The sequence below is a fragment of the Ranitomeya variabilis genome, chromosome 2 (assembly GCF_051348905.1).
Source record: "Ranitomeya variabilis isolate aRanVar5 chromosome 2, aRanVar5.hap1, whole genome shotgun sequence".
Taxonomy (NCBI): Eukaryota; Metazoa; Chordata; class Amphibia; order Anura; family Dendrobatidae; genus Ranitomeya; species Ranitomeya variabilis.
The window spans coordinates 792,734,216-792,753,923 of NC_135233.1; the positions used below are offsets into that span (position 1 = coordinate 792,734,216).

Sequence of the window (19,708 nt, forward strand, 5' to 3'; positions counted from 1 at the left end):
TAACGATATCGCTAGAACGTCACGAATCATACCGTCGTAGCGATCAAAATGGTACTGTGTGACGGTACCCTCAGTGTGGTAAGTGTCAGATCAGCCTTCCAATCTGAGCCTTCTCTCTCTGCTATAATTGATCTTTCATTATCAAAATTCCCAATTCTGGGTTAAAATCTGTATGTAGTGAAGACTTTCCCATTACTGAGAAAGGAGATGGCAGCTGCTACTGATAAGATTCTCTGTAGATATGAAGGGGAGGAGGAGGGAAGAGCTCTGCCTCTAAATCCTCCCGCCTTCTCTTCCACTCATCTACATAAAATCTCATCAGTCATATCTCATAGGAAAGTCTGTCTACATTGAATACAGATTTTACCTCACAATTGAGAATTTTGAAAATGACTGATTAATTTTGGCAGAGGAAAAAATATATATTTCTTATAAGGTACATTACAAAGTTACTTATTTCCATATGTGCTATTGATTTATTAAATAAAAATTAAAATGACGGTTAAGCTTTAAGCCCTATGTTTCACAAAACATTTTGTCTAAGAATAAATAATAAAACCTAGAATAAAAACAATCAAATACCCTGCAGTAAGTAAATAAATGTGTTAATACATGTAAATAACAATATCAATTTACACTAATTTGATCAAAAGAGAGTAAAAACCATCCCACTACAAAAAGATGCACCCCATCAGGATTGTTCTGTACTCTAGAATGTCACCTCGCTCTGTGCCAGCAGGCCTCAAAGCAGTACAAGGTGCAAAGCAAGACCTAGACCTGACTGTTGTAAAAGTTAACCCCCTAAAGACCACCGAGACGCAATAAAATGGCGGTCGTTAAGGGTACTTATGCCCTCAATCCAATAGGAAATATGGGAGTAGCGATTCCCTTAGGCATCAGCTGTACATGACAGCTGACACCCTGCAGTATCGGACCCTACCGATTTTGCGACCGATTAACCACTTAAATACCGCTGTCTATTGTGACAGCAGTATTTAAGTTGTTATAAGTGGGTCACAAAACCCTTTTGGTGACCATGAGAATCGCGGGTACCGATGGTTACCATGGCACCCTGAGGCCATGTGATGACCTCAGGTTACGGTGACCTGTGAGAGCCAGCAATAAGCTGGTTCTCAAAGGCTGTGTCAGTGAATCACTGACAGTCTCATGCACTACTGTGTCATGCCCCTCCAGGCTCTCCACTGTCCGATTCACAGTGGTTCCACAACCACGTCCGTGATGCATATCTCTCTAATTTAAGGGCATAAGAATTAAAAGTTTGAAAATTGCAACATTTTCAAATTTTTTGCCAAATTTCTTGTTTTTTCACAAATAAACGCAAGTCACAGTGAACAAATTTTACCTCTATCATGAAGTACAATATGTCACGAATAAACAATCTCAGAATCAGTGGGAAACATTGAAGCGTTCCAGAGTTATAACCTCATAAAGTGACAGTGGTCAGAATTGTAAAATTTGGCTTGGTCATTAAGGTCAAAATTGGCTCCATTATTAAGGGATTAAGTTGCTAAGATTAAAAATAGTAGAGTTGATACTGGTTTGACTGAAAGACTGTAAAAGTCATCCACCATGACAAGGTGAACTAAATCAGGGTGGTCCCTAATTCTAGGAAAAAATGAATTACACAATTACCTTTCCACATTCCTGTGCCGTCCATTTCCATTGCCAGGAGCCATCTCCCTGTTTCATCAAGCAGCAAGTGACTGAGGAGTTTTCAGCTCTGGAAGTCATAGCTGGGTGTCCATGTTTCTGAGTATGAATGCTTTCCAGTGTTCACTTAGTCCATAAAACCTATTTAAACCTTTCATTAATGTTGGAGGGGAGCGGGGGATGGATGGATTGACAAGACTACCAATTGGTGAATTGCACTTCCCCCATTACCCATCCCAATATACCTGTGTCCGTAGGTGGCAATGAACCTGCAACAAGTGTCCTGTGAAGCCAGGGTTGCCAAAAGGAATTTCGGGGTCCCATACTGGCAACATTTTTGGCCCCCTTGAGACTACACTAAGGCTCCACCCCAGCTCTGCCTACAACCCTCGAACCTTTCACAGTCCCACCGCTCATTCATAGAAAAACTCCACATCTGCACCATGTCCTCACCAATTGCACATTATCAGTTCCCATCTAACACCAGATCACATACATAGCCAGCAGCTTTTGTTTTGGCTAAATGATTTTTTTAAGCCACCACTACAACAAGGTAGACTCTTTTGGCTGGGCCGTATTCTACTCTAACCTAGTAAACATTTGTTAAAATATCCTGTATTCTTTTTAGGTATATTTTTATTTATGCTTCTTAAGGGAATGTGTCACATAAATTTTTTAAAATGAACAATAATACCACATACAAGAGACAAATACGGCCACATCATGGATGCACCACATAATACTTTGACATAGTGACCAATAACACCACATGCAAGGGACAAATACCGCCACATCATGACGAGACCACATATTACAACCACATAGTGACCGAATACTACAATGCTGATCATTAATAAAAAAAACACAATATTAATTTTACCATAAGTAACTGGAGTTCTGTATATAGTGTTAGTGTACAGGTAATGCAGAGATCATCAGTGACATTACACCCAAGAGCTCTGTATATAGAGTGTTGTGAATTCTGTTGTGGGTTCTGCTCTTAGGCTCCCTCAGGTGGTTATAAGTGGTAGTGCTGCTGTTTGTCCTTCACAACAGTCATCAGCTGCTTCCACTTTGGACGGGGCTATTTAGTCTGGCTCCTTCCTTTAGTGAGTGCCAGTTGCCCATTGTTTTCTAAGGATCCACATCTCTGTTTGGTTTCTCCTTCTGGATTGTCCAAATCATCAAAGATAAGTCCTGGCTCTGTTTTTGCAGTCCACATGCGGTGGACTTAATAGTTCTGTGAATTGCTATGTTTTTTCTTGTCCAGCTTTGTCTGTGTTAAGATTTACTCAGCCAAGTTGGAAGCTCTGGAGTCAGAGTTACCCTCCATGCCTTTAGTTAGGTGTGGAGATTTTTGTATTCTCTGTGGTGGATTTTGTAGTATATTTTTTATACTGACCGCACAGTACTCTTTCCTGTCTTTTCTTTCTAGGTAGCGTGGTCTCCTTTGCTAAATTCTGTTTTCAGTCTGCCTTTGTAATTTCCCTCTCCTCTCACAGTCAATATTTGTGGGGGGGCTGCCTTTCCTTTGGGAATTTTCTCTGAGGCAAGATAGTATTCCTGTTTCTTTCTTTAGGTGTAATTAGTCCTCCGGCCGTGACGAGGTGTCTAGGGAGTGACAGGAACATCCCACAGCTACTTCTAGTTGATGTGTTAAGTTCAGGGTCTGCGGTCAGTATAGAGGCCACCTACTCCAGAGCTCGTCCATGCTGCTCCTAGGCCACCAGTTCATAACAATAGAGTCAGTGTACAGGTAATACAGTGATTACCAGTGACATTATACGCAGGAGCTCCGTATATAGTGTCACTGCACATATAATACAGTGATCACTGGTGACATTATACACAGAAGCTCTGTACATAGTGTCAGAGTACAGATAATACAGTGATCACTAGTGACATTATAGACAGGAGCTCTGTATATAGTATACAGTGATCAAATATATAAGTAAAAAAAAATGCTTTATTGTATATGACATAAAATGGGGCTGCTGGAGACCATTTTTTTGTACTTATATATTTGATCGATCGTTGTGTCACATTTTCCACATCCCCCGTTCTTTCAAGTTTTTGGCGATCGATCTGCATTATGTCCATGATTGACAGCAAAAGTATCTGAAAATAATTGATCTATGATAGGGTATTGATATCATGCTGCTATATACCATTTCTTTTGTTTTATATAGTATACAGTGTATAGTGTCTGTGTACAGGTAACACACTGACTCACCAATGATGTATCTAGTTGAAGTCCTTCATCTACATCGAGCAGAGACCGCATCACTTCTTCCAGTCAGATTTAGTCTCTGCAAAAAATAACACAGTTCTCTAGAGCACATTCCCCAATTTTTCCCCAACCTATAAACTACTCCAGATGAAGAAAGAAAGTGATCGTGTCACCCTACACAGTAAGAGGACCTCTCCTTCCCCACACTAAAAACAGTATCCTGAAAAATATTATCCTTTAATTAGACCCTACAGTAATATTGTCCAACATCCTGCTCCCACATGTCCTCCCATTCTGGAACCCATGTGTCCTCCCATTCTGGACCCCATGTGTCCTCCCATTCTGGACTCCACATGTCCTCCCATTTTGGACCCCATGCGTCCACCCATTCTGGACCCCACGCGTCCACCCATTCTGGACCCCACGTGTCCTCCCATTCTGCCTCATGTCTCTATACTGCCCCATGTTTCTCCATATTGCCCAATGTCTCTCCACATTACCCCCATATCTCACCATACTGCTCTATAGTCATCCACAGTAGTATAATGCAACCTATGGTCATCCACAGTAGTATAATGCACCCCATAGTCATCCATGGTAATATAGTGGACTCCCATTGTCATACATAAAGTATAATGCATCCCCATAGTTATATATATACTAGTATAATACACCCCATTGCCATAAATAATAGTGTAATGCACCCCATAATCATACAGTTGTACTGAAAAGTTTACATACCCGGACAGAATTTTTGTTTCCTTGGCCTTTTTTTCAGAGAACATGAATGATAACACCAAAAATGTTTCTCTACTCATGGTTAGTGGTTGGGTGAAGCCATTTATTGTCAAACTACTGTGTTTTCTCTTTTTAAATCATAATGACAACCCAAAACATCCAAATAACCCTGATCAAAAGTTCACATACTCTGGTGACTTTGGCCTGATAACATGCACAGAAGTTGACACAAATGGGTTTGAATGGCTACTAAAGGTAACATCCTCACTTGTGACCTGTTTGCTTGTAATCAGTAAATGCATAAAAGCTGAGTGAGCTTCTGGGATCTTGCATCCAGCCACTGACATTTCTGGATTGTGAGTCTTGGGGAAAGCAAAACAATTGTCAACGGATCTATGGGAAAAGGTAGTTGAACTGTATAAAACAGGAAAGGGATACAAAAAGATATCCAAGGAATTGATAATGCCAGTCAGCAGCGTGCAAACAGTGATTAACAAATGGAAAATCAGGGGCTCTGTAAAAACAAAAAAAACATCAGGTAGACCAAGAAAAATTTTGTCCACAACTGCCAGGAAAATTGTTCGGGATGCAAATTATAACCCACAAATAACATCAGCTGAAATACAGGACTCTCTCAAAATTAGCAATGTGGCTGTTTCAAGATGCACAATAAGGAGATACTTGAAGAAAAATGGGCTGCATGGATGAGTTACTGCTCAAATGCCACAAAGTATTTTGCCTACAATACACAAAACAGCACAGAGACAAGCCTCAAAACTTCTGGACCAACGTAATTTGGAGTGATGAGACCAAAATTGAACTTTTTGGCCACAACCATAAACGTTACATTTGAGAGAGGTCAACAAGGCCTATGATAAAAGGAACACTATTCCTACTGTAAAGCACGGACGGGGCTCGCTGATGTTTTGGGGATGTGTGAACTACAAAGGAACAGGAAACTTGGGCAAAGTTGAAGGGAAGATGAATGCAGCATGTTTTCAGCAAATACTGGAGGCAAATTTGCACTTGCCAGCCTGGAAGCTGCACATGAGATGTACTTGAACGTTCCAACATGACAATAATCCAAAACACAAGGCCAAGTCGACCTGTCATTGGCTACAGCAGAACAAAGTGAAGGTTCTGGAGTGGCCATCTCAGCCTCCTGACCTCAATATCATTGAGCCACTATAGGGAGATCTCAAGTGCGCAGTTCATGCTAGAAAACCCAGGAATTTACAGGAACGGGAGGCTTTTTGCCAAGAAGAGTGGGCAACTTTACCATCTGAGAAAATGAAGAACCTCATCCACAACTACCACAAAAGACTTCAAGCTGTCATTGATGATAGAGGGGGCAATGCACAGTATTAAGAAATGGGGTATGTGAACTTTTGACTAGGGTCATTTGGATATTTTGAGTTGTCATTATGATTTAAAAAGAGAAAACACAGTAGTTTGACAATAAATGGCTTCACCCAACAACTAACCATGAGTGGAGAAATAGTTTTGGTTTTATTATTATTATTATTATTATTAATATACATTTTTATAGCGCCATTTATTCCATGGTGCTTTACATGTGAACGGGGCAAATATAGACAAGTACAATATACATGAGTAAAACAAGGCACACACAAGTACAGGAGGACCCTGCCCGCGAGGGCTCACAGTCTACAGGGGATGTGTGAGGATACTCTAGGAGAGGGTAGAGCTGGTCATGCGGTGGTTCAGTAGACTGGGGATCACTGCAGGTTGTAGGCTTGTCGGAAGTGGGTCTTCAGGTTCCTTTTGAAGGTTTCTGTGATAGGCGAGAGCATGATGTGTTGGGGTAGAAAGTTCCAGAGTATAGGGTAGTCATTAGATGGATAACTATTAATCCTTATGGCATATTTTATACTGAAGCAGTATTCAAAAACTGTTAGGAACTTCATCTAATATAGTCGCACTAATGAAGAACCTGCATGTACACGCATTACAAGAAGCTTACTGATTTTAATGTGTGTAATTCTTAGTTTTCCCTGTGGTGTCCTTGCAGACAAGTTCAACATTTGCTGCTGGGTTCACTTTCATGACGCAAAGGATTACTAGGTGATCCAGCAGAGAGACACCCTGAAAACAGCTTCAGGTCCAGACATTCTCCATTAAAATCAATAACAAGTATTTGAACCATAAAACTTGCAGTAATTGAAGTTGTTTTCTTACTCTCAGTAAACTAAAGAATATTTATATCCTTTTCATCAAAAGGGTTAGAATGATCTATTGTGTTACCTGAACAAGGTTCTCTAGTATATGAAAAACTAAGCAGGATGCAATATAGCTGTACAGGTTTATTGTATTATATACGACAAAATAGAGCATTCAGTTTTGAAAAAGCCCATTAGTTTATGAATTTTGATGTTGGCTTTGTTTTAGAAACTCTTTCTGGTTCTACTCAATAGTATGAAGACTAATCAATATTATACAAGATTTGCTTTGTACAGTCTAAACACACTAAAGGTTTTACAAAGGCTTAAAGCCTCCAGGCAGCGCACTTTGATATCATTAAATGCACATTAAATGACAGTCACACACAGGGCTTTATTATACTTCTGGAACATTGTTGTGTCGATAACATAAAATTAGTAAATGTACACATCTTAGTTTTAGCCTTCATATTAGATGCTGTTTGAACTTAACTTTCAACAGGAGACCAATCAAATGATTCATCATTATACTATTTCAAGCACAATGTGCACCATAAAGTCACTGAGGAAAAACATTACAAAACAGAGACACGGCAATATAGGAAATATTTAAAAAGTACACGCACACAGTCTCAGGTGACAGAAAGGATTCACTCTATCTTGCAGCTACATTCAATGAAAATTGCAAACAACAGTGGAAGATTAAATGGAGTTTGTCAGCACAAAATGACTATTCAAACCAACCTCCTGGACAGGCACAGATACTTGCTAAACATTTAAGTGGGAAAGTGCACTGAACTGTTTGGTCACCCAAAGGTACACCATGTTCCTGTGCTTTGTTTGCACACTCATTTTGCGCTGATAGACTTCCTTTAAGCATTAGGCAAGGTGAATGACATCTGAAGTCTCATATGTCAAGTGTTGTGTGGTTGATGAGATATTTAGACCAGGCCATCAGATGCTTCATTCTCCACCACATTTCAAGCGACGCAGCTAGTAGACGCTGACCATGTAATATTGACCTTCCCTTACGCTGACCTGCCATTCCTTGAAAATATCACCATTTAGAATTTTTAAACTTAAGGGTAAGGTCACATTTCACAAATATGCTGCAGACTTTCTCGCCAAATTTGCATGGTGAAAATCTGTAACAACAAAGTGGAGCTGTTATTAAGTCTCATTGAGTCACTGCAAGAGTATTCAGCACAGAAATTGACATGAGGAGCTCCATTGTTCTCTAAAACTCCTGACATACTGCCATTACTATTGACTGTGTGGCGCCCCTGAAGGTCCAGACGCCACAGAGGTACTGCATCTCAGCCAGTGGTGTGGTATCCCAACTCTCTGGTAAGAAGGGAACCTTGTGCAGAACTCTAACACTCGCACCCAACAGACACCAGTTTAGAAGGGGCATCTGGGTGAACCCTAAGGGAGGATGGCCTCATCCCAGTCTAGATAGGAATGGGTATTGGGGAGTAGGAAAAAGGGGAGGAGCTAATCAGGTGGGAAGAAGTGTATGAGAGCAGTTGGTCCTGAGAGACTAAAGGAGAAGAAAGTCTGAGGTGTGGGAGTAAAAAGGAAGTGGAGCTGGAGAGACGTGCAGGTCTGGCAGCTCCTGACAAGACACAGAAAGAGCAAGAGAATTGAAAAGGAGGAGAAGAAGCTCCCAGAAAAAAGGGGTTTCAGGGACATGGGAAGTACGGAGGCCACCCGTGGGACCTGTATCCAGAAGTGGGGGAACCAGACCGCAGTAGGTGACTGGCCCCTGATTTAGTGGGAACACTCCAGCTAAGAATCCAGAGGCTGCCTTGATTGCAGGTGCAGCAGCCACATTTGCACCTACTCACCGAAAAAGTTGAACACATAGGGTCCAGGGGACAGAGAGTACGTCGCCTGTCAAGACCCGCGTTCACTGGCTTGGGACACTGGGTGGCAAGCGCAGGGCAGGAGAGGCGATAGCCAGTGCAGAAAGACAGCAGGGAGAGGCATACATATAAGAGGAGTTCTGGACAGGTGCCTGATTTGCCGGAGAGTTTCCTAGACTTCTTACCTGGAGGACACATCACCCCGGCTGGGGGCCCGTGCTGTAAGTAAAACTGTGAAAACTGCAACATGCTGTGTCCTTCTGTTTCTTTCCGGCATCATCTACTCTGCACCACTACCTGCCACTAGCAACATTGCCACCCACACAACTAACTGCCCTGGGGGACCAAGCTCTACCTGTGGGGAGAGATACCAACTAAGCTGCCAAACCATCAGCCCCAGAGGACCTCTTTAAGCAGCATCGGCTACCCCTGGCCGAATACCACAGGTGGCATCACGAACATACTACATTAGACTTTATTCCCATTTCAATTAATACCCTTTTACTGGACGCTGAAGGCCACGGACCGGGTCACTGCCACCGTGACCACCCCTTTAACCCCTTTCTGACCTCGGACGGGATAGTACGTCCGAGGTCAGAAGCCCCGCTTTGATGCGGGCTCCGGCGGTGAGCCCGCATCAAAGCCGGGACATGTCAGCTGTTTTGAACAGCTGACATGTGCCCGTAATAGGCGCGGGCAGAATCGCGATCTGCCCACTCCTATTAACTAGTTAAATGCCGCTGTCAAACGCAGACAGCAGCATTTAACTACCGCTTCCGGCCAGGCGGCTGGAAATGATCGCATCACCGACCCCCATCACATGATCGGAGGTCGGCGATGCTTCTGAATGGTAACCATAGAGGTCCTTGAGACCTCTATGGTTACTGATCCCCGGCAGTTGTGAGCGCCACCCTGTGGTCGGCGCTCACAGCACACCTGCAATTCTGCTACATAGCAGCGAACATCAGATCGCTGCTATGTAGCAGAGGCGATCGTGTTGTGCCAGCTTCTAGCCTCCTATGGAGGCTATAGAAGCATGGCAAAAGTTAAAAAAAAGTTTAAAAAAATGTGAAAAAACTAAAAAAAAATAAAAGTTTAAATCACCCCCCTTTCGCCCCAATCAAAATAAATCAATAAAAAAATCAAATCTACACATATTTGGTATCGCCGTGTTCAGAATCGCCCAATCTATCAATAAAAAAAAGCATTAACCTGATCGCTAAACGGCGTAGCGAGAAAAAAATTTGAAACGCCAGAATTACGTTTTTTTGGTCGCCGCGACATTGCATTAAAATGCAATAATGGGCGATCAAAAGAACGTACTGTATCTGCACCGAAATGGTATCATTAAAAACGGCAGCTCGGAATGCAAAAAATAAGCCCTCAACTGACCCCAGATCATGAAAAATGGAGACGCTACGAGTATCGGAAAATGGCACAATTTTATTTATTTATTTTTTTTTAAGCAAAGTTTGGATTTTTTTTCACCACTTAGATAAAAAAAACCTAGTCATGTTAGGTGTCTATGAACTCGTACTGACCTGGAGAATCATAATGGCAGGTCAGTTTTAGCATTTAGTGAACCTAGCAAAAAAGCCAAAGAAAAAACAAGTGTTGGACTGCACTTTTTTTGCAATTTCACTGCACTTGAAATTTTTTTCCTGTTTTCTAGTACACGACATGGTAAAACCAATGATGTCGTTCAAAAATACAACTCGTCCTGCAAAAAATAAGCCCTCACATGGCCATATTGACGGAAAAATAAAAAAGTTATGGCTCTGGGAAGGAGGGGAGCGAAAAACAAACACGGAAAAACGGAAAATCCCAAGGTTATGAAGGGGTTAAGAAGATAACTGGCCCCGTACCGAGTACCCCACGGCCTGAGCAGGCGCTCCAACTGCAGCATATCATGGCTTAAATTAGCTGCTCCGGCACTTCTCAACTGCATAATCCCCATTGCTGTGTCTGTAGTGGAGAAGCCAGTGAACAGGTCATAGTGATGGAGCCCAGCATGGAGATTCCAGGGGGGAAACAGCACAGTGTTTTCAATAGCATGTGAAAGCACAGTGCTGAAATGGGAAGAGGGTAAACTCCAGAATGCTACCACTAAGGATTTCAAGAAGTCTTAATATCAGATATCCTAGAAAGGATGAGAAATAATGCCTGTAATGCTTATTTTGCTCATGTCCTCAAGCACCATGATTTAAAAAATTGTGTTTGTCACTAAATTATTTTCAAAGAGACAAAAATATCATTTTCTTCAAAGATATTCTGACATTTTTTCTTGTCTTCTGAGCATCTATGGTGACAACTCTATGTATCAGAGCCAAGAATACATGCAGTCCATTAGTAGAAGAATATCTACTTCTAAGACTGTATGGTGGCTTGGGTTGCAGCATTATATTTCAATATAGTTATTACACGCTTGGTAGAAAGCATTGATTTTATGCTACAGTACAGTTTCATTAATTGCCATCCAGAAACCTGAAATATAATGAATCAGGTCTATATTATTACAGTCTATACCTCTTATGGATTTCACTGTAATTCATCCCACATATATGCACAAGCTTTTAGCAATATAATCAGTTATCTAAAAGCAATTACGGTAATTATGCCTCATAGGAAGAGTTTATAACAGCGGTGCAATATTTTTATGTATAGTGTACGCTACATCAAGCGTCTCGGAAATTATTATTCAGTGGTTTCTCAGTTCTAGAACTCTATTAAAGTGAAATTCTTTTGTTACATGCACTTGCACGTCTGCTGCCTATATATTACAAGGATACATTATATACATTTACACCGCTGCTGCTAAAAGAAGGAGATTGCAATGAGCTGCTTGCAGCCTGTACACATAAGTGCTATTGTGTGTGGACATAGACATCAGTGGGATGAGTGCATGTAATAAGAACATAGATGATCTGTATTTGCAAAACGTAGACCACAAATTGGAAGCATTCTCTAAACAGTCCACACACTTGAATTAATCAGTTACACTGACCCTTAAGGTCTAAGCTCTCTCTGTAAATTGCCTTTTCAGAGAGGAAGAGGACTAGAACTCTAGCGCCACCTATTAGAAGTGGCAATCCTAAAAGTCAATGTTGACTCTTTAACCCCTTTCTGCCATTGGACGTACTATCCCGTCCATGTGACCTGGGTTCCGGTCCCAGAACATTAACCCCCGGAACACTGTGATCAAACATGATCGCAGCGTTCCCGTGGCATAGGGAAGCATCGCGCAGGGAGGGGGCTCCCTGCGTGCTTCCCTGAGACCCTCAGAACAACGCAATGTGATTGCGTTGTTCCGAGGGTCTCCTCCGTTCTCCTCCCCGTGGGGGTCCTTCCGGGTCCTGCAGGGAGGTTGCTTGCAAGCGCCTGCTGAGAGCAGGCGCCAGCAAGCCTCCAGCACTGTATGTCAGATCGCTGATCTGACACAGTGCTGTGCAAAGTGTCAGATTAACGATCTGACACTGTTAGGAGTCGAGTTCCCGCCGCTGCACAGTGGAAATCTCGAACCATCTCCACTGCGGTCTCCCATTCTCCTTCTGCCGCAGTGGAGCCTGCTCAGCGGAGACATCGGTCCCAGCGCCTGGCTTGGATAGCTGCTGCGCGTTTGGTTACTGCTTCCCTTCCAGGCTCAGCCATTATAACCAATACTGTTCAGCGGCGAGCAGGCGTCCCTGGGTCTAAGTCCTGCTTTTCTCCTTCTGAGCATGCCCAAGGGAAGATCTCTCATTGGAGGTCACACGCTAAGGTCCTGAAGACCTGCATCTATAAAAGGTTCGTATGGCCGCTTGGCCGTGCGCTAGTATAAATCAGTATTTGTGTGTGTGGATGTATGCCTGTTCTGGTGAAAGCTCCGAATCATTCCCATCCCTAGAGTTGTTGAATGCTCGCGAGTGTTGTAGCTGTCTAGCGCCAGATAGTGCCATCCAGCACCAGGCACAAAATATACTGCGCCTATCCTGCAGTGACCGCCGCTGCGGTACTGTACGCACTCTGTGCAGCTATCTTTAGCGTCTCCTGACAATCCGTCAGTGTAGGGTGGGAACTCCCGCTTGATCCCAGCATCTGACTCAGGGCGTCCTCAGGGGCGGGCTCAAAAGCCACCGAGGGTCAGAGCGGGATCAACCACCAGCATAGTGGGGGTGAGTTGCAGGGATCCCACTAGTATCCATTTGCTGCGCCCTGTGAATGCTAACAGGGCACAGCGTTATCTTTAATCCCGGCGACTCTGTGAAGCAACAGAGTTCACTCCTATACAGACCGGGTGATGGTACCCATGTCTATTCAGGCGTAGTACTGTCATATAGTGCCGCAATTTACTAGCAGCGGGTTCCACTCCTGCACGGTGGACCCCGGGCTGCGAACGGACCTATACTATCTCTATATTTACTGCGTTCCACCAGCCCTAACAGACACTACAAAGTAAAAAAAAAAAAAACACTGTAAAAATATTTTCAAAAAATTGCTAAATACAGAAAAAAAAAAAATATTGTTCCAATAAATACATTTCTTAATGTCAATAAAACAAAACAATAAAAGTACACATATTTAGTATCGCCGCATCCGTAACGATCCAGCCTATAACGCTGTCCCACTGGTTAAACCCTTCAGTAAACATCGTAAAAAAAATAATTACAAAACGAGGCGAAAAACAATGCTTTATCATCATACCGCTGAACAAAAAGTTGAATAACACGCTATCAAAAAGACGGATATAAATGAACATGGTACCGCTGAAAACGTAATCTTGTCCCGCAAAAAACGAGCCGCCATACAGTGTCATCAGCGGGAAAAAAAATAGTTATAGCCCTCAGAATAAAGCGATGCAAAAATAATTATTTTTTACATGAAATAGTTTTTATTGTATAAAAGCGCCAAAATATAAAACATTATGAATGAGTTATCGCTGTAATCGTACTAACCCGAAGAATAAAATAAATCGATTTATCAATTTTGCAAATCGCGGAACGGTGTAAACGCCCACCCAAAAGAAATCCATGAATGGCTGGTTTTTGTTCATTCTGCCTGGCTACATTTTTAAACCTTCTAAAATGCTAACAAATTAAAACAACATTTTACAAATTTAGCTGATGTAAAGCAGACAGGAGAGAAATGTTATTTATTAACTCCTTTCTGACATTAGACGTACTATCCCGTCGAGGTGGAGTGGGCCCGTATGACCACCGACGGGATAGTACGTCATATGCGATCGGCCGCGCTCACGGGGGGAGCGCGGCCAATCGCGGCCGGGTGTCAGCTGACTATCGCAGCTGACATCCGGCACTATGTGCCAGGAGCGGTCACGGACCGCCCCCGGCACATTAACCCCCGGCACACTGCGATCAAACATGATCGCAGTGTTCCGGCGGTATAGGGAGGGGCTTCCCTGCGTGCTTCCCTGAGACCCCCGGACCCCCTGAGACCCCCTGAGACCTCCCTATAAATGCATTTCTTTATCTAAATAAAAAAAAACAATAAAAGTACACATATTTAGTATCGCCGCATCCGTAACGACCCGACCTATAAAACTGTCCCACCAGTTAACCCCATCAGTGAACATTGTAAAAAAAAAAAAGCGAGGCAAAAAACAACACTTTATTATCATACCGCCAAACAAAAAGTGGAATAACACGCGATCAAAAAGATGGATATAAATAACCATGGTACCGTTTAAAACGTCATCTTGTCCCGCAAAAAACGAGCTGCCATACAGCGTCATCAAAGAAAAAATAAAAAAGTTATAGTCCTCAGAATAAAGCGATGCGAAAATAATTATTTTTTCTATAAAATAGTTTTTATCGTATAAAAGCGCCAAAACATAAAAAATTATATAAATGAGGTATCGCTGTAATCTTACTGACCCGAAGAATAAAACTGTTTTATCCATTTTACCAAACGCGGAACGGTATAAACGCTGCCCCCAAAAGGAATTCATGAATAGCTGGTTGTTGGTCATTCTGCCTCACAAAAATCGGAATAAAAAGCGATCAAAAAATGCCACGTGCCCGAAAATGGTACCAATAAAAATGTCAACTCGTCACGCAAAAAACAAGACCTCTCATGACTCTGTGGACCAAAATATGGAAAAATTATAGCTCTCAAAATATGGTGACGCAAAAATTATTTTTTGCAATAAAAAGCTTCTTTTAGTGTGTGTCAGCTGCCAAACATAAAAACCTGCTATAAATAGTAAATCAAACCCCTCTTTATCACCGCCTCAGTTAGGGAAAAATAATAAAATAAAAAAAATGTATTTATTTCCATTTTCCCATTAGGGTTAGGATTAGGGTTGGGGCTAAAGTTAGGGTTAGGGCTAAAGTTAGGGTTGGGGCTAAAGTTAGGGTTAGGGTTGGGGCTAGAGTTGGGGTTAGGGTTTGGATTACGTTTACGGTTGGGTTAGGGGTCTGTCAGGGTTAGGGGTGTGGTTAGTGTTATGGTTAGGGTTGTGATCAGGGTAAGGGGTGTGTTGGGGTTACGAGTGTGGTTAGGGTTGGGATTAGGGTAAGGGGTGTGTTGGGGCTAGGGTTGGAGTTAGAATCGGGTGAATTCCACTGTTTAAGCACAGCAGGGGCTCTGCAAATGCAACGTGATGCCTGCAGACATTCCATCAAAGTCTGCATTCCAAAACGCCACTTCTTCCCTTCCGAGCCCCAACAGTGGTTTGCCCCCACATATGGGGTATCAGCATACTCAGGACAAATTGGACAACATTTGCGGTCCAATTTCTCCTGTTACCCTTTGGAGAATAAAAAACATATTTTCACGGCTCTGCGTTATAATAAACTTTAGTGAAACACTTGGGGGTTCAAAGTTCTCACAACACATCTAGATAAGTTCCTTGGGGGGTCTAGTTTCCAATATGGGGTCACTTGTGGGGGTTTTCTACTGTTTAGGTACATCAGGGGCTCTGCAAAGGCAACCTGACACCAGGAGACCATTTTATCAAAATCTGCATTCCAAAACGAAACTTCTTCCCTTCCGAGCCCCGACGTGTGCCCAAACAGTAGTTTTCTCGCACAAATAGGGTATCAGCGTACTCAGGACAAATTGGACAACAACTTTTGGGGTCCAATTTCTCCTCTTACCCTTGGGAAAATACAAAACTGGGGGCTAAAAAATCATTTTTGAGGAAAAAAAAAAGATTTTTTATTTTCATGGCTCTGCGTTATAGACTTTAGTGAAACACTTGGGGGTTCAAAGTTCACACAACACATCAGTTTCTACTGTTTAGGTACATCAGGGGCTTTGCAAATGCAACGTGACGCCCGCAGACAATCCATAAAAGTCTGCATTCGAAAATGGCGCTCCTTCCCTTCCGAGCTCTGCCATGTGCCCAAACGGTAGTTCCCCCCCACATATGAGGTATTAGCGTACTCAGGACAAAATGTAAAACAACTTTTGGGGTCCTCCAGATACCTTGGAAAAAAAAATTGGGGGCAAAAAGATAATTTTTGTGGAAAAAAAATTATTTTTTTAATTTTCACGGCTCTATATTATAAACTTTAGTGAAACAATTGGGGGTTCAAAGTGCACACCACACATCTAGATAAGTTCCTTAGGTGGTCTAGTTTCCAAAATAGGGTCACTTTTGGGGGGTTTCCACTGTTTAGGCACATCAGGGGTTCTCCAAATACGACATGGCGTCTGATCTCAATTCCAGCCAATTCTGTGTTGAAAAAGTCAAACAGTGCTCCTACCCTTACAAGCTCTGCAATGCGTCCAAGCAGTGGTTTACCCCCACATATGAGGTATCAGCATACTCGGGACAAAATGCACAACAACTTTTGGGGTCCACTTTCTCCTGTTACCCTTAAGAAAATAAAAAATTGGGGACGAAAAGATCATTTTTGTGAAAAAATATTATTTTTTATTTTTACGGCTCTACATTATAAACTTCTGTGAAGCACTTGGGGGTTCAAAGTGCTCACCACACATCTAGATAAGTTCCTTAGGTGGTCTAGTTTACAAAATGGGGGTCACTTGTGGGGGGTTTCAACTGTTTAGGCACATCATGGTCTCTCCAAATGCGACATGGCGTTTGATCTCAATTCCAGCCAATTTTGCATTGAAAAGTCAAATGGCGCTCCTTTCCTTCCGAGCTCTGACATGCTCCCAAACAGTGGTTTACCCCCACATATGGGGTATCGGCGTACTCGGGAAAAATTGTCCAACAACTTTTGGGGTCCAATTTCTCCTATTACCCTTGGTAAAATAAAACAAATTGGATCTGAAGTAATTTTTTTGTGAAAAAAAGTTAAATATTCATTTTTTTACACATTCCAAAAATTCCTGTGAAGCACCTGAAGGGTTAATAAACTTCTTAAATGTGGTTTTGAGCACCTTGAGGGGTGCAGTTTTTAGAATGGTGTAACTTTTTGGTATTTTCAATCATATAGACCCCTCAAAGTGACTTCAAATGTGATGTGGTCCCTAAAAAAAATGGTGTTGTAAAAATGAGAAATCGCTGGTCAACTTTTAACCCTTATAACTCCCAAACAAAAAAAAATTTGGTTCCAAAATTGTGCTGATGTAAAGTAGACATGTGGGAAATGTTAATTATTAAGCATTTTGTGTAACATATCTCTGTGATTTAAGGGCATGAAAATTCAAAGTTGGAAAATTGCTAAATTTTCGAAATTTTCGCCAAAGTTCCATTTTTTTCACAAATAAATGCAAGTAATATCAAAGAAATTTTACCACTATCATGAAGTACAATATGTCACGAGAGAACAATGTCAGAATCACGGGATCCGTTGAAGCGTTCCAGAGTTATAACCTCATAAAGGGACAGTGGTCAGAATTGTAAAAATTGGCCCAGTCATTAACATGCAAACCACCCTTGGGGGTTAAGGGGTTAATGAGCCTTGCCATATGAGGTAGGATAAAGGCCAAATCAGAATCTCAATTTGCAGACACTATTTCAGGGTATTTTCCCTTGTCAGTGCAAAGTAGGAGATCAGATTTGGCTAGGTGAAACGCTTAAGACTGGGATCCAAGGGGTAACATTTCTCCTTGTGAAGAGTGACAAGCCAGGTCTGGCATGTTGGAGTGAGGATACTTATATAAGCCATGGATGCTCCTAAACCTGAGTTCTCTCTGACAAGTGTTCAGCACCTGTGGGATCTTTTCTAAGACTATTGGAAAGCCATTCCAGGTGACTGATGAAGATGCTTGGGAGAATGCAAGGGAATGTAAAGCTGTTGGTAGAGTAAAAAAAAGGGGTACTTCGGGGTATCTAATGTTTAACACATATTTTGCTTTAAAATCCTACAAAAAAAAATGTGCAATAAAGACAAAGTAATGAAACATATTAAAAAATTATTTTATTAGAATATATAATAACCAATGAAATAATAATAAACAGCTAAAATAAATAGAGCATGTTTGATGAATATTTTGACACTAGATGGTGGCCCGATTCTAACGTATTGGGTATTCTAGAATACTGTATGTAGGTAGTATATAGCACAGGCTACGTACTATATTGCACAGTGACGTAGTATATAACACAACCGACGTAGTATATAACATAGCTACGTAGTATATAACAGAGCTACGTAGTATGTAACACAGCGTACGTAGTATATAGCAGAGTTACGTAGTATATAACACAGCCACGTAGTGTATTGCACAGGTATGTAGCATATTGGTCAGCCACGTAGTATATAACATAGCCATGTAGTATATTGTAGAGCCACGTAGTATATTGCACAGGCACGTAATATATTGCACAGCCACGTAGTGTATAGCACAGGCCACATAGTATATAGCAGAGCCACGTAGTATATAACACAGTCACGTAGTGTATTGCACAGCTACGTAGTGTATTGCACAGCTATGTAGTATATTGGTCAGCGACGTAGTATATAGCAGAGCCACGTAGTATATAACATAGCCACGTAGTATATTGTAAAGGCACGTAGTATATTGCATAGCTACGCAGTATATTGCACAGTCGACGTAGTATATAACAGAACCGACACAGCCACATAGCATATTGCACAGCCACGTAGTATATTGGACAGTCACATTGTATATTGCACAGTCACATAGTATATAGCACAGAGATGTAGTATATAACACAGCCCACACAGTATGTAACACAGCCCACGTAGTATATAGCAATGTGGCCACTATATGCGTGGTTAAAAAAGACTTAAAATAAAAAATAAACATATACTCACCTTCCGAGGGCCCCTTGAAGTCCTGGCGCCTGTGTGCGGTGCACGCAGCAGCTTCCGGTCCCAGTGTTGGTATGAGCGCTGGACCTGTGATGACGTCGCGGTCACATGACCGTGGCGTCATGGCAGGTCTTTCTCGCATAGCATCCTTGGCACTGGAACCTGTCGCTTGCACTGCCGAGGACAGCACACAACGTTGGAAGGTGAGAATAACCTTTTTTTTTCTTATTATTATTTGTAACATTAAATCTTTTTACTATTGATGCTGCATAGGCAGCATCAATAGTAAAAAGTTGGTCACACAGGGTTAATAGCTGAATTAACGGAGTGCGTTACACCGCGGAATAACGCGGTCCATTAACGCTGCCAATAACCCTGTGTGAGGGCTGACTGGAGGGGATTATGGAGCGGGCACTGACTGCGGGGAGGAAGGAGCGGCCATTTTGCCGCTGGACTGTGTCCGTCGCTGATTGGTCGTGGCTGTTTTGCCGCGACCAATCAGCGACTTGGATTTCCATGACAGACAGAGGCTGCGACCAATGAATATCCGTGACAGACAGACAGAAGGACAGACGGAAGTGACCCTTAGACAATTATATAGTAGATATGATCCAAATAGGACACAATAATCTGGTAAATGAGCCACAAAAGCTAAAAAATCGTGCCAGTATATAAAGAAATATCTATATATATGGCTAAAAATTCTATGTACATAATTCATATAGCACCTTAATGAAAACATAAATAACAAAAATTCCCTGTAGTGTGCATTTTCCAAAATATCAAATCAAAGAAATGTGTGTAGCAGTGATCTGCAATAAAGTGACTAAGTGC

General features: G+C 42.0%; 1 protein-coding gene across 3 annotated transcripts in view; it reads right to left on the minus strand.

Moving 5' to 3' along the window:
- MEI4 (meiotic double-stranded break formation protein 4) overlaps positions 1-19,708 on the minus strand; it is a 342,427-nt gene that overhangs the window by 199,778 nt on the left and 122,941 nt on the right. Inside the window, exon 4 of one of the 3 annotated variants that reach the window (XM_077289853.1) lies at positions 7,581-7,964. The exons of the other annotated variants lie outside the window; for them this stretch is intronic. Coding sequence (XP_077145968.1) covers positions 7,911-7,964 — 54 coding nt within the window. The 3' untranslated portion in view covers positions 7,581-7,910. Of the gene's footprint in view, positions 1-7,580; positions 7,965-19,708 lie in introns of those variants that run through there. 3 annotated transcript variants of the gene reach the window in all.